The 14,119-nt window shown below is 37.2% G+C and overlaps 2 protein-coding genes across 2 annotated transcripts; one reads left to right on the top strand and one right to left on the bottom strand.

Annotated features, from left to right (window-relative positions):
- Window positions 1–875: 875 nt before the first annotated feature.
- Window positions 876–3,140, bottom strand: LOC137709971 (uncharacterized). The gene has a single exon (XM_068448946.1). It carries the CDS (start codon window positions 3,138–3,140, stop codon window positions 876–878), a length of 2,265 nt encoding a protein of 754 aa, XP_068305047.1.
- A 9,532-nt stretch (window positions 3,141–12,672) lies between these two features.
- Window positions 12,673–13,050, top strand: LOC137709970 (labd-13Z-ene-9,15,16-triol synthase, chloroplastic-like). Its single transcript, XM_068448945.1, has one exon. The coding sequence runs from the start codon at window positions 12,673–12,675 to the stop codon at window positions 13,048–13,050; it is 378 nt and encodes a 125-aa protein (XP_068305046.1).
- The last annotated feature ends 1,069 nt before the right edge of the window (window positions 13,051–14,119 follow it).

Here is a 14,119-nt window from a genome sequence, read left to right as displayed (position 1 = left end):
CCATAACACCTTAACCTTATAAACAAGTGTTTGCTCTCTATATAATTTACACATGCATCACAAAGAGTGTGTTCTATGCTGAACGTTGTCGCTTTGCAGTCTAATGAAGGTGGACCTTGAGATCTATTGTAGATAAATGGTATGTTGTTGAAACTTGGTTATTCTTCTGTTTTTTCCTCTAAACAAAAATTTAATTCCTATCAATGGCTTATGGCTTAGGTTGGGTCTTTGCCAAGATTAGTAGTGTGATTGCATTTTGGTCAGTTGGGGAAAGCGTTTTAGTTGGTAAATGATAATCTACTTAATTGTAATTTTCTTCTCTTGTTCCCATGCATGAAAAATATATGTCACAGGCTTGTCAGGAAAGGCTGCAAGTAAATCGATCTGGCTCGGCAGTGTCGAGTCTTGATGTTTCGAGTGACGTTATTGCAAAAGTATTAGACACCATCGATGAATGGATATCTGTTTGCAATGGGATACGTAGTCAACGAATTCTTTCAGCCGCTCATCCTTCCTATATGCACATAAAGTCTTAAATTTAGTAATTTTGAACAGTTTGAGGTGGCTTAATTAGCATGCATTGAACTTGAGACTCTTGTTTCTGTATGCTATGATCTTAACTAGTTTTAAGGACAATTTACGTATAGTTAAAAGATGTTTCAACTAATTTTAATTGTAGAGTCTGATGCAAGGCAGTAGGAACTGTCCAGCGGGTAAAATAGGGCCAAATCGTAGTAGGAAGTGAATTAACAGAGTTCTAGGGAAAAATCCCAAGAGAACACTTGAATCTAAATTCTGGAATATTATTGATGAAAAGCTGAATACAAGAGTCTTTTAATAGCCTATTTATGCTAGAGTACAGCAGCCTAGAAAACCTAATCCATCGTCAGGTAAAAGTGATCACTTGAGCCTGCCGAAGAATGCCTGTCACTCTCGGATATTGGAAATGATGTGCACGCCTTGAAATTTATCTGGGGTTTCCGTGCCGAACGCCACTCATCAATGCATGCCATTTGGTGATGATCCAAATTTGAAGGAATACCAGGTTCCACAATATAAAGAATCCTTTCAGTTTTACCAAGAACGTGAACTGCAAGTCTCACACTTTCCTCCCTCTCTTCAATTGTGCTGTTAAAACACTTGATTGCCACAACTTCCTGTAAATTTGTGAGACACGCACCCATTATGTCAGAGATCATCACAACCATTGATTCATACAATCTCTCACTTGATTCATTGATTTGGCCATCAGGATTTAGCAGAAGAGTTTGGCTTATCCTGTACATGGAATTAGCGGCAAGCTCCTTAACAGACCATTTGGAAGGGATATCTCTCAAACACACGTTCTCCTTACTCATCTGCCGCTTTCTACATTCTTCAAATATGGATTTTGCAGTTTCAGAAAGTTCTTCAAGTGTTTCCTTTAGACACTTCCCTTGACGTGACAATTTTCTGAGATCCAAATCTAGCCATGTGTGATATAGATCAACTCTTAGCCACACGACCTCTGCTGCCTTTCTGATGTTGGCAAGAACTCCTTTGCTATCCAGCTGTTCCTCAATAGCATTCATGTACATGAGCCCTTCATGTACCCCATCTATCAGATTTTCGATTGAACCAGAACTGATGTTTGGAAGTGCAAGTGCAATACTTGTTAGTGTCACAACGGGAAGAGCCCAACAATTTGGAGGTTCTTCACATTGTAGAGAGGGAACTTGATCACTGTCAAACTCTGCCACTCCCTTGAATCCTTGTGAGGCTGTCAATTTCTCCAACAGCTTAATGAGATGCTTGGGTTCTTCTTTCATTCCCTTCTGAGTCCAATGATCAGTAGCATCACAGTTGGAATTCATCATGTAATGAACCAACGCATCCTCACCTTCAAGATACAGAACATAATTACTAAGATCTTGCCTTGGGTTTTTCTGGGACATTGGGATGGAGTCGAATTCCAACTTCTTGTTCTTCCACTCCCTGAACAAGTCGCTGAGTAAAAAGATTCGACTCACCAAGAAAATGGAAATTAATCGAATTGCTTTGCTTGATAGGACAATCCCCGTTTGCATTGCAATACACAAGTCCAAAAGTTTGTTTCTTGCTTCATGTGCAAGTTTCCTGCAGTCCCGAGATTTGATTCTAAAAGTTAATGGACACTTTTTCAACTCCGCAAGCCCCTGAATCCAGTACCTTTCTATTTCGAATTCTTTTCTGTAGCTTATATTTCCTCTTTTCGGGCACTTAAAGTTGATGGCGATGAACCATCTAAACGCCGGGGAAATAGTACCAACTCCTACTGCCACTGCTTGCGTAAATAGAATCAAAGTGGTTGTCAATTTGTAGTCTGATTCCCCGCTGCAAAACTTAATGGACCATGGCATCAAGTATGTTCTAAACATGGCTTGGGCCAAAATCATGGCACTCAAAAGACAGAAAGCTCCAGAAGCAGTGCATGTCACTGACCTGCCCATCACAAATTGAGGGCTAGAGGTGTGAGCCATCAGCCAAAGCTTTGTCAATGTGTCTCTGAGTTTGGTAACTTCTTTTCTACCACTTGCATTTGGGCATTCTTTTGAAGATAATTGGTATCTTTTCTTGTACCCTTTTTCTAAATAATTCTTTGTTGTTGGAACCGTTAAAGCCGAGAAAATCAGCATGAGGAGCAAAACAAGCATGATGAACATAACTGAAACGTGCTCCTTCCAGAAAACAAAGATTGCACCGGTAGCTAATTGGATGCAAATATTGACAATAAGGGTGATGACTAGAATTCCCAAGGCAATTACATTCATGAACATCTCTTCATTTTCCATGGCTCCAAGAGACGGCATGGAGTTAGCCATTGCTGTGCAGATCAAGGCAGAACTGCTAAGCTTTGCAAGCTGGTCGTGACGGTTGGGCATGGCAGTGTTCAGATCCACCGACAATTTGATGGCTATACCTATCAAGGTCAGAGATGTGGCATTAATGGAGAAGAACTTGCAGGGAAACCAGTACTTATGGTGCCAGATGCCGAGGATTACATCTGCAGCCATTGCAATCAGACAGGCCAAGGATGCTGCTGCTACATACATGCCAATCCAAGGCATTGGTGCACTAAACTTCTCCTCATACAGGTTACCGTTCATGTCACAGCCACCCATCTTTCTTTTTTAATTGTTTGTGTTTTGGAATGTTGAATAAGTTATCAAGAATTTCAGGTCCGCCTAGGTTTAAATGCTTTACCGTGTTAACACTGTTGCATTCCTTCATTAACGTTTGACTAGAGTGTAGGAGAATGTTTTGAATATTTTATGTTCTCGTTTGGATTTTTCTTGTTAAGAGCAGCCTGAGCAGGTTTACTTTTTTTGTAGCTTACTGATCATGGGAGTCAAGTGGAGCAGTTTAGGCTTTATTTTAGTACCAAATTTGCCAGCATCTCGTTTTTATTCTCATGTAGTTTAATTCTTTCTTAAAATACGCTCTTATATATACTAACTCGATATCCATGTCTCTTAGCAATTGCTGATCTCCTCTCAACTAATTATTATAATTAAAAAAGTTACTTAGATTTTGGTCATAGCTACAATATTAAAAAGAATCGATGAAGTTGTAAGAATATTTGGGAAATGAAGCATGAATTAATATAGATACGGGATTCATGTTAAACTTTGCAGCTTGAGTAGGAGCAGTGCATGTTACTATTGCTGAGAAATTTGTCGGCCACATTCCGTGTATGGTGAACATATGTTGAGCAGCTGCAGGAAGACGCAAGGGGGTTCTTCTGCCATGTAACTGAGGGCCATTGCAATAAAACCTGCAGGAACTCACAGTCTTGGGCGATAGCTATTTCTATTGGTCACTGGCCATGAGAGAAGAAACACACTAGTGTTGAATGTAATTGAGTGATTTAGGCAGAGTGACATGCACTTTTTATACACATAAATTATGCAAAAATACATCTTTCATCCCTAGGCGTAACCAAATTAATCTGATTTAATTACCATGGTAATAACATATTGTCTCGAGGGATGGTAGTAATATCCTTTTCCGAACACATTAATTTCGTGGAGGTTAAGTAATATCCATCCATCCCCTCCCATGGATGGAATATTAAGCATGTCGTGAGCGCCTGCAATACTAGGTGACAACACATTTCTAAGTTGGACGACTTACATGGCATGGATTTCTGCATGGAAGTTGCTCTCTTTGACTAACTTAATATGCATTATTGTCCGTTTCTTTTTACAACCAAATTAACGTGAAAATTCTTGAGATCCCATGCATGCATGCACGAACATGAAATGCTTAGAATCAATTAGATGATAGCTACTGGTCAAGGCTTTGCAATGGGATGCATCTATGTCAAAGTAAAAAAGACTGGTTTATCTTGAAGTGATATTGAAAGAACGAAAGAAAAAAAATAAAAGAAATATTATTGTTTGGGTTAATATTTGAACATTAGGTTGTAAGTGTGTGATGGCCTAGAAATGTCAATTAGAAGGGAGACTTGCCCGAAGCCCATGCATCAAGCCCAATGACAAATTGGCGCCTTCTCATTAATGCATAGGCCATGTGCCTATGATTTAAATGTCAAGTGATGGGGACTAACTCACAATCAGCTAAAAAGCACTTTTCAGTGGCAATACAAGTAAAAAGTTGATGAGTCACTACCCTCTAAGTGCTTTCGAATATACAAGACTATGAACTGAAAGTCTTTGATCACAAGGCAAGAAAAAGGACTTAATGTGTGCTTAACCCATCCACGACAATCCTTTGATAACAAGAAGTCCGAGTAACTTGAGACGCAAGTAATCGACTAAGCACAATCTTGTTCTACATCTACTATACTAAGATAGCAGTGACATGCCTAACACTTAGTTTTGATTGCAAGCCTCAAGGCCTACACCTAAGGCCCTACAAAAGCACCTTTCAAAACTAACTTTGTCCTCCTCTTGCAGTACATTAGCAGGCAAGAGCCGGACTTCACATCCAAAGTGCCAATCCCTTAGGGAGCTGTGCTGAGTGCCAAGGAGCCCTCTTTGGAGAAATCTTCGCTCGAACAATTGCTCCTTGCTCCATTTTGCATACAATATAAATTTACATAGACACACAAAATTAACATTATCATTGACATGTTTTATTGTTCATGCAGGTATTTTCTATAATGTTAGGACTCACTCTTTTAGAGAATGTGCCGAAATTGATGATATCAACTTTATATATATGTATATCTGTGTGTCTATGTGTGTGTGTGTCCAAATAGCATCATTCTAAGTGTTGAATGTAATTTAGATGAGAGATTGTAGCAATGGTTCCTCAACTTTAACCTAATTAGAGTAATGATCCCTCAATTGACCATTGGTCCCTTAATTCATCAAAATGTGCAGCTATGGTCATTTTCGTCAACTCCATCAGAATTTCATCAAAATGAGTAATATCGGAAGCATTATTGCTACAATTGGGATAAAGTTGAGGGACCATTACTCCAATTGGGTAAAGTTGAGGGACGATTTTCCAATTGGGTTAAAGTTAAAGGACCATTACTACAATTTTTCTCATTTGATTTTTCATATTTGCCCCTTGATTCAGCCTCACATGCGTGACATGTGACTTATTTTGACGGAAGTTCAAATGGAGTTAATGAAAAGGACCATAGATGGGCATTTTGATGAGTTAAGGAATCAATGGTCATGAATTTTTAGTTGAGAGACCATTACTCCAATTGAATTAAAGTTGAGGGACCATTACTACAATTTCCTCATTTTAGATTGATCAAATAATACTTTCTTCCTTATTTTTCCTCAATGAATAGAGAAGGAAAATATTTAAGGGTTAATTAAAAAGAAAATTGTGATTTAGAAAAATTCATTTGACAACGCACATGGGTTAGTGGAGGTAGCTATCTTCTCTAAAGTTGTTTAACAACTACGGTCAATTAATGTGGAGGTCTTTCATCCATTATCTCTATATTAGTTCCTAAGACCATCTCCAAAGGAGATTTCAAATTTTAAACCTAAAATTTAAATTTGAAGGCTTACATGGCACTTTGACATCTTTTAAGCTTTTGCTCTCCAACCGATATGTCAAATTTTAAATATAAAATAATAATTCATGTACTTTCTTTGCATTGGGAATGAAAAGAAACAAAAGGATAATGCTTTAAACTAATAAAAAAATTAATAAAAAGCATTTAATATTTAATTTAAAAAAATTTGAAGGTGCTGTCAAATTTGGCAGCAAAGGGGAGAGATGTCAATCCATGTCATGTCACATCAAATTTGGCTTCTCGGTTGGAAAACATTAATGTTGCCTTTTGTTACCGTTATTGATGATTTGGACAATTTGATATCTCCTTTGGAGATGCTCTCATAATGCAGGGAGTTAGTTTCGTATACATAAGTACCTTTCTTTTTGAGAACATAGTTGTACATTATTCTTTTATTTATACCTTGAAAGTTTGAAACTAAGAGTGTTAGTGTAATTTACCAAACATGAAATAATTTTTTGAAAAAATGATAAACCTTGTTAGTGTAATTAATTAACCTCTTATATTATAAGAGCATCTCCAACAGGTGGGCTCTCTCAGTCTATTTGGCTACTTTATATTGTTGACTTTCGTTGACCGCCTTTTCGTGACTCGTACAAGTTACTATTTTATCGTATTCTTAAAATTCTCGAAGGCACGAACGCGTAGGCACAAGCGGAATTGAAATTGGAGTTACGGTTAAAATTTTATGAAACATTGTATACTAAGGGCAAGTTGGTAATTTCAAGTTTAGAGATATTTTGTATTGTTTTGTGAGACATGTGGGCCCCACGCCCCATGCCTTCACCTCTCCTGTGTCCCCCTACCTCGGGACACTTTTTCTCTCACTTTTCAAATCCCCATCATCCTATCGTCCATTAGATGACTGCCACCTCACCTTCTTCTTTTAACCCTCTCAGCTCTCTCCTCTCCCGACTTCTTTATCTCGGCCCTCTCTCTCTGCAAGTACAAAGAAATCACACCACCATCACCTTGGTCGTTCTAGCGAGCTCCACCAGCAAAATCGTTACAACCTTACCTCTGTGAGTTCTATGAACCCATAAACGAAGGAAAACGTTCGCAAAATTCCCCCCTCACCTCACTATGCAGCGAAATCGTGACCACCACCATCTTCGCCCAATCTCGCCATTCACGGCTTAGGTAAGCATCCGGACATTCTGAACCCCTTTCTTTTATCCTCGTGGTTGTTAATGATCGTGTTTATGTAATTTTGGATGGTGGAACTACATAGAGATATCGAGGGAACTTTTTCCCAGATTTCAGTGAACTATCCGAAATTTGCAGTCCTTTTTTCAGCCGATCCTGACCTCGGCTCAACCTCACTTTGGTATATTTCAATTCCTTAACTCTTGAGCTTTACTTTGGCTTTTGAATTTCTGATTTTGGTTGAGAAATGAACTAGTTAGGGCCTTTGGAACTTTTCCAGCCAAACTCAGCCCAGTTCCAGCCTTCTTCTTCCAGTCTTCGGCGGTTGCAGAGCAATCGCCCAAAAATAAATAAAATAAAATAAAAAAAGGGGCCTAAGCCTAAGCATGTTGCATATTGTTCCAACCCGACCCATTTTTGAAATGGGCTGAAATGGGCTCAAAATATTCCTTAGGTTGACTTTTTTCGGAATTTTCTCAGGAACCCTCCTAGGATAATTTCGACGTCCCGAGTCCCTTTTTGGCACCCATTGAGTGAAATTATAAAGTGTTAACGTAGTTGACCACCGGGGCGTCTCGGTTGACTTTTAAAGTTAACCGTTGACTTTTTACGAAAATTGCCCGAGACCCTCCTTAGAGTATTTCGACATGTTGATTCCAAATCTGTCGTCGACACGTTGATTCCAAATCTGTCGTCGACACGTTGATTCCAAATATGTCATCCGTTTCTTCAAATTCAAGCGTTTTAATTGAGTTTTATTAATGGGTCACAATATTATGTTTAGGTGCAATTACTATCGGAGACTCCGGCTTCCTAACTCAAACAGATGTGACATCGTAAGCAACTGTGAGTGGGTCTTTTCTTTTATATAATATATATATATATATATATATATAATTGTTAGTTTTCATTTATACATTTCATAAAGAGTTTTCTACAATACGCCTAGATTAGCATGACGGTTATAAGATTTAGCACATTGATAGAAATTAAGAAGTTATGCTACGTCCTACGGGATGCACAGGTATGAGTATTATTATTGATACCATAATTATAGTTACGGATATGAATGATATTATGTTGATTAGAACTATCGAATCACTAGGGCATGACTATATTTGTGTTATCTGCTCATCGTTTGCTGCACCGGTGTTAGTACTCGCCCGAGTCAAGGCCAGTCTTTCATGTGTACATGCACATCGTGCCATGAAGGAATAAATTTGTGAAAAACAAGTTCATTTGAGCAACATCTATGCATGCAATTAACAATTAAAGGCGGAATCATGTTTGTATGCACTCAAAAACAAAACTATACCCATGAAATACAAGGCCTAGTAGTTGTGGTGAACCAAGACTTAACTCAAATCTTAAAGAAAAGAGTTGAGAAACTTTTATACCTTTGAAGCACCTCTTTGCATAAGCAAAGGCTAATCACCCAAGAGAGAAGGCCTTCATTCATTACTTTTTAGCTCCATGGATTTCTTGGAGGAGAATGGTTGAACGGATACTCCAAGTTCCCAAGAAAGGGAACCTCTAAGTTTCCACACCAAGGAGGGACTTGAAGAACAGATGAGTGACCTTGGAGGATGATTGATACTAGTAAATCCCCCTCCAAGGGGGCCGACCTCCTAGAGAGAGAAAAAAAAAGAGCTTATGTTCTCTCCAATTTCCTCAAGAGAGAACCCTTTCGAATTTTGGCTATAAAGTCATTTATCTAGTCACTTCACTTAAGTGACAAAAAGAAACAAAAACTTTCATTCATGGTATGGTCGGCCTTCTAAAGGCTTTGGGCTGTTTGGGCCCTTTTGAGTCTTTAGTCATTAAGTTGTCAAACAACTTAAGTTAATGGACTTGACGGTTCTAAGCCCAATGTGCCTTGAGGTCCACTAATTACTCAAAAGCTAAAACGAACTTATTCGTTAATTAACATATTAATTAATCCTAGCCATAAATAATTAAACCATTTAATTATCCTTACTCATCTCCGTTGTTTCTTCAATCTCTACGTTACACGGTGTACAATCCATTAAGTTCCTTTTAATGAGGCAATGAGCGATTAGAACTCTTCAAATCGATTGTGAATTGAAACTTACTTTCAATTCACCCTTTAGTGATTATACACCTTTAGGGCTTCCACAAACCATGTGTGGCACCTAGCAGTATGTCATGGCTACCCAAGCTAATCAGAAGAGGTGGAGAACCTATTCAGTTTGGGATTACAATACAATACGATCTTTCTCTAATACAATACTCTTGACCACATTGTTTGGTTTGATAGTTTATTCATGTCTACTATCCAATATGATTCTCTTACTTATATGATTATCTTGAATGTGATTTGGAACGACTTCCTAAATCTCATTCATACTCTGATCAGAGATTCTTAATCATTTCATATAGTATTCTCCCTCAAAATGTTTGAAGGTTAGAGATCCCTTATTGTGCATTCACTTGCCTCCATGGCTAAATGGCTTAACCTAACTATGTCTTGGACACCCTTTGACGGAGTGACTTTGACATAGTCAAAGATCAAGGACCTAACCATAAGACAACTATGATGCCTCAGATCAAAGGACTACTTTACATTATCCAAACCATGAGTTCTCATGTGACATGAGTATGAGAACTCCTTGTTGATCGCGTTCAATGGACTCATTCTCTATTGAGCACCTACATGCTTGTCTTGGTGTCAGTCACACCAATGACTCAAGACCAGTCACTCTCTCTAAGAGAAGACATAACACATACTGATCTTAATGGACTGTCAATGCCCAATTGGCAATCCTATGATCAGGAACTTTTAGGATACGTATACGAAAGAGAATGGTTTTATGAATCTAACTTCTTTAGATCACATTTTCCCAACTACATATTCCTTGGACTTATCGTTTAAGCATATAACATTTATATGAGATAGCTTTAAACAATAATCTTTGCCCTTTATATTAAACTAGATTAGTTTAACATGTGAAATGTCCATAAAGTATCATCATATAATTGGCTTTAGGGCAAATTTACAACACACCGTATGCTCACTTTTGATCCATTGTAGGTGTCAGTCTTGTCCTAGATTGTTACAGGCAATTAGGACTCGTATGTGCTGCATATAGAGCCAATCTTCACATGATTGTAGTACAAGAGCAAATATCATTGTTACACCCAGTCCTGTTCATGTCAGAATATCTCTGCATGAACTCGTGTGTCAGCATATGTTGATGAGCACTCATTATGATATGTTTGCTTATGCGAGATTATACTATTACGGACGTCATGCACTTATTTACGTAATATTGTGCTGTATTGAATTCTTGAGATATTGCAGGCTATGGTAAGTATTTTCATACTATACATAGTATGTATATTTTGGAAACTATGCTTGTTTTACGGCGAGGAGTTATAAAGTTTTAAAAAAGGTTTTTATTAAATTTTATTTTTAGGCCCACTCACCCTTTTTTTTTGCCCCTCCAGGTTTTAGTGGTTGAGCTATCGTGTCGACGAGGATTTCTGGCAAACTATTGTTGTGGGAATATTACCGACGGTATAATTCCTCTTTTACCTTTACTGTATTTTATTAATACTCTGACATCACGTGTGAAATGGGTTCATTTCTGCTCACATGCGCAATCTTACATTTAGGCACTTAGGTTTAAATTTATTCACATTTTCCATATCACTACACCTTATGGCTTCGTCACCCTCCTGGTGTTGGCCAACACAGCTCGATTCGAAGTCTAGGTGGACATTCCGGATCGGGGTGTGTCAGAGATTGTATGCTTTTGGTTCTAGATTGTAACTTAGATATAGATTTTCTTGCCTCGCTTCATTTCTATTTTGCAACAATTTTTTTCTATTACGCAGGCTAATCTCTGATGTTTCTAGCGATCTTACTGTGGAAATAGGAACATCAAGCTTTGCACTTATTAGAATTCAAATTCTGATTATTTGAACATTGAAGACCTCATCGCAAAGAAGAGATTTCATGTTTTTTTTTGTTATTAGGATTCATATTCTGATTATTATTTTCTTCAATTTTATTCTATTAGATATTTGTGTTTAATTTAGATTAATATTTTCCTTATTAATTAGAATCCACATCATCATCTAAGTCATTTAATGTTTAAAACTATTCACACCACTTTTAATCTAAACCATTGAATGTTATAAAATCTAAAAGCTACAAAGAAGTAGAAACATTTGTCCTTTGATCCTATCCCATATAAAAAAGAACAATACTTGGCTATTTAAAGATTAGTAGGAACTCCTACTCAAAAAATTTCAAAATAGTTCGTTGTTAATTTATAGAACTTCGTGTTTATAATCAGAACCGTTCATATTATAAATCACTATATAAAGATCGTCTCAGCAAAAAAAAAAATCAATTAAAATTAAGGTCATTTAGTCATCAAACTGTTTAAAAACAAATGAACGGTATTGCTAAAAGTATTATGAACCGTCTATATACTTGCTATAATAGATTGACAAAACGACCTTAGTTTTAATTTATTTTTTGCAGAGATAATCTTTACAGTGTAATTCATAGTATGAACGATTCTAATCATGAACACAAAGCTCTGTGATTAAAACACTAAGAGTTTTTAGTAGGAGTTTCTACTCATCTTTGAGTAGTCAAGTATTGTTCTATAAAAAAAAAGTATTATTTTTGTTTAGTAAACGATATTATCTACACCGCATTAGTTTTGGGGAGGTGAATTGATACCCCTCCCTCCCACGGATGAAATATAAAGCATGCATGCCACACTAGGAATATTTGTTGCATGACTTGATTAATATGAAAATGCATTTTGAGGCCTCGACACTTTGAAACTAGCATGTTAATCCCTTCACATACATAATTGACATTTCATTTGTGCACGAGGATTTGTGTGATGCTAATTACTTTTAGCAAGGATACAAATTGAAGCTGATATTTACTTCATCATTCACGACTTATTTTGTGATGCGAAATTGGTGGTGTGAGTTGTTGGCGACTTCTGATTTCCGAGCAGTTGCGGTGCGTCATCCAGCACCTAGGCTGTAGGGTTTTCTTTACTAGCCACCTCTAGGTCGAGGACTAATTAATCTTCTGGGGTTAAAACGTGTTTATAGTTTTTAATTTATGTACGTACTATTTTGTAATTACTGCAATGAAGAACCATTACTCATGCTCATATGTCGGTTCCTTCTAGGACTATGTAAGATGTAATTAGTCCGTTTGGACTTCGTTTTAATGATTATTACCTACCTTTGATGAAAAAAAAAAAACCAAAAACGGAAAATGAAGGAAAAAATAACATAAACTACCATTCAACTAAAATATTACTTAGAGTTGGAAACCTGTTTAAGAGAATGAATATCAATGTTTGAATTGAAACATTTCCCCAAAACCTACATTAGACAAGCTGAAATGAGTAAAAAACCATAGGATCCAAAAGTATGAACTTACAGGGCATTGCAAAGGAAATTCACCTTGACGGTTTCTTCGTGTGTTGTTGGTGTGAAACATGCACCGTGGGAGGCTACACCATTCCGAAAGGTTCTCGAATTTCATCAACGTTTGGGCGAAACATAGAGATCCTTCTAGCTGGGAAAATCCACTGGAATTCGACCCGGATAGGTTCTTGAATGGTAAATGGGACTACAGTGGGAGTGACTTCAACTATTTTCTGTTTGGGTCAGGTAGAAGAATATGGGCAGGGGTTGCAATGGCTGAGAGGATGGTGATGCATTTACTTGTTACATTTTTGCATTCTTTTGACTGGAAACTGCCACAAGGAGAGGAGTCGGATGTTTCGCAGAAGTTTAGGATTGTTTTGAAGAAGAAGATACCTTTGGTTACCATCCCTACTCCACGGTTGTCGGATCCAACACTCTATGAGTAAGAAGCCCTCGTGTTTCATTCCCCTACGTCTACTCCACCTGTGGGTAGCAACAATCTAATAAGCGAAAACAATAGTGTGTTATCAAGAATGACTTTGGATCTTGATTACAGAATTTCTGTTAGACCAACAAAGATTTATGGGGATGCTAGTTGAGTGTATATTTCCGGACATGGAAAAATCATGTGTTCGATGCACAAAATCAGTGAGACTTTGGAACAAAGTCAAGTTCACCTGTAGTCAGGCTACGTCCACCAGGGTAGAGGAGTTCTTATTAATAATATAGAGTCTACATAATACAATGGTTAAAGCATAATCATCATTAGTGAGTTCTAATAATAATTTAGGTACAATAATGGGATTTGGATTTAATTGTAGGATCTCCTTTTATAGTTGACGAGAAGCGTATGTTTTCGTCCGTAGTCAATGTGGGACTCTAGGAGCTTTTATTTAGACGTTGACATGTTTGTCGTTGTGATTGACCTCCTAGTTGGAGGGAAACTCTTGCACTTTGGCAGGGGGTGCCTCAACACGAATCCTTTAGTGGGTCCCTAAAGATATGAAGTTGACCAACGCTCGATAATTTTGAGATCAGTAAAGTATGGTACAAACATCATGTAATAATCTATTAAGAAAGCTGAGCTCTATTATATATAACAGTGCGAGTGAAATAATGTTAGCGGCAATAGTAAGGTAAAGTGGGAAAAGTGGTTGTCTAATTACCAATGTTACTTATTTGATTATGTTGCTCTTTCAAGTTGGTGTAGCTTGAAAATAAATTCACATTGCTAAAAGAATGAACCTTGCATGAGTTTATAAGTAAATTGGGCTACTTTTTATATTGCTAATAATTTTATGATGAAGTCTCAACTTTCTTTATAAATTTCATTGTCTATAGAGAGCTCCCATATGTCAAGATGTTGGAAATTGAAACAATTTCTTTTCATTGTCTGGAAATGTTTTTTTTTTCTTCTTCTTTTTTTTTTTTTTGAAAAAAAATAATGTGATATTATAATGCACTCAGAATATCAGAACAAACGTAAGCAATCATGCCCATTATTATTAGGCTAGC

This window comes from Pyrus communis, chromosome 12 (genome assembly GCF_963583255.1).
Source record: "Pyrus communis chromosome 12, drPyrComm1.1, whole genome shotgun sequence".
NCBI lineage: Eukaryota > Viridiplantae > Streptophyta > Magnoliopsida > Rosales > Rosaceae > Pyrus > Pyrus communis.
Note: the sequence above shows the minus strand (reverse complement) of the source record. Positions and strands in the feature narration are given on the sequence as shown.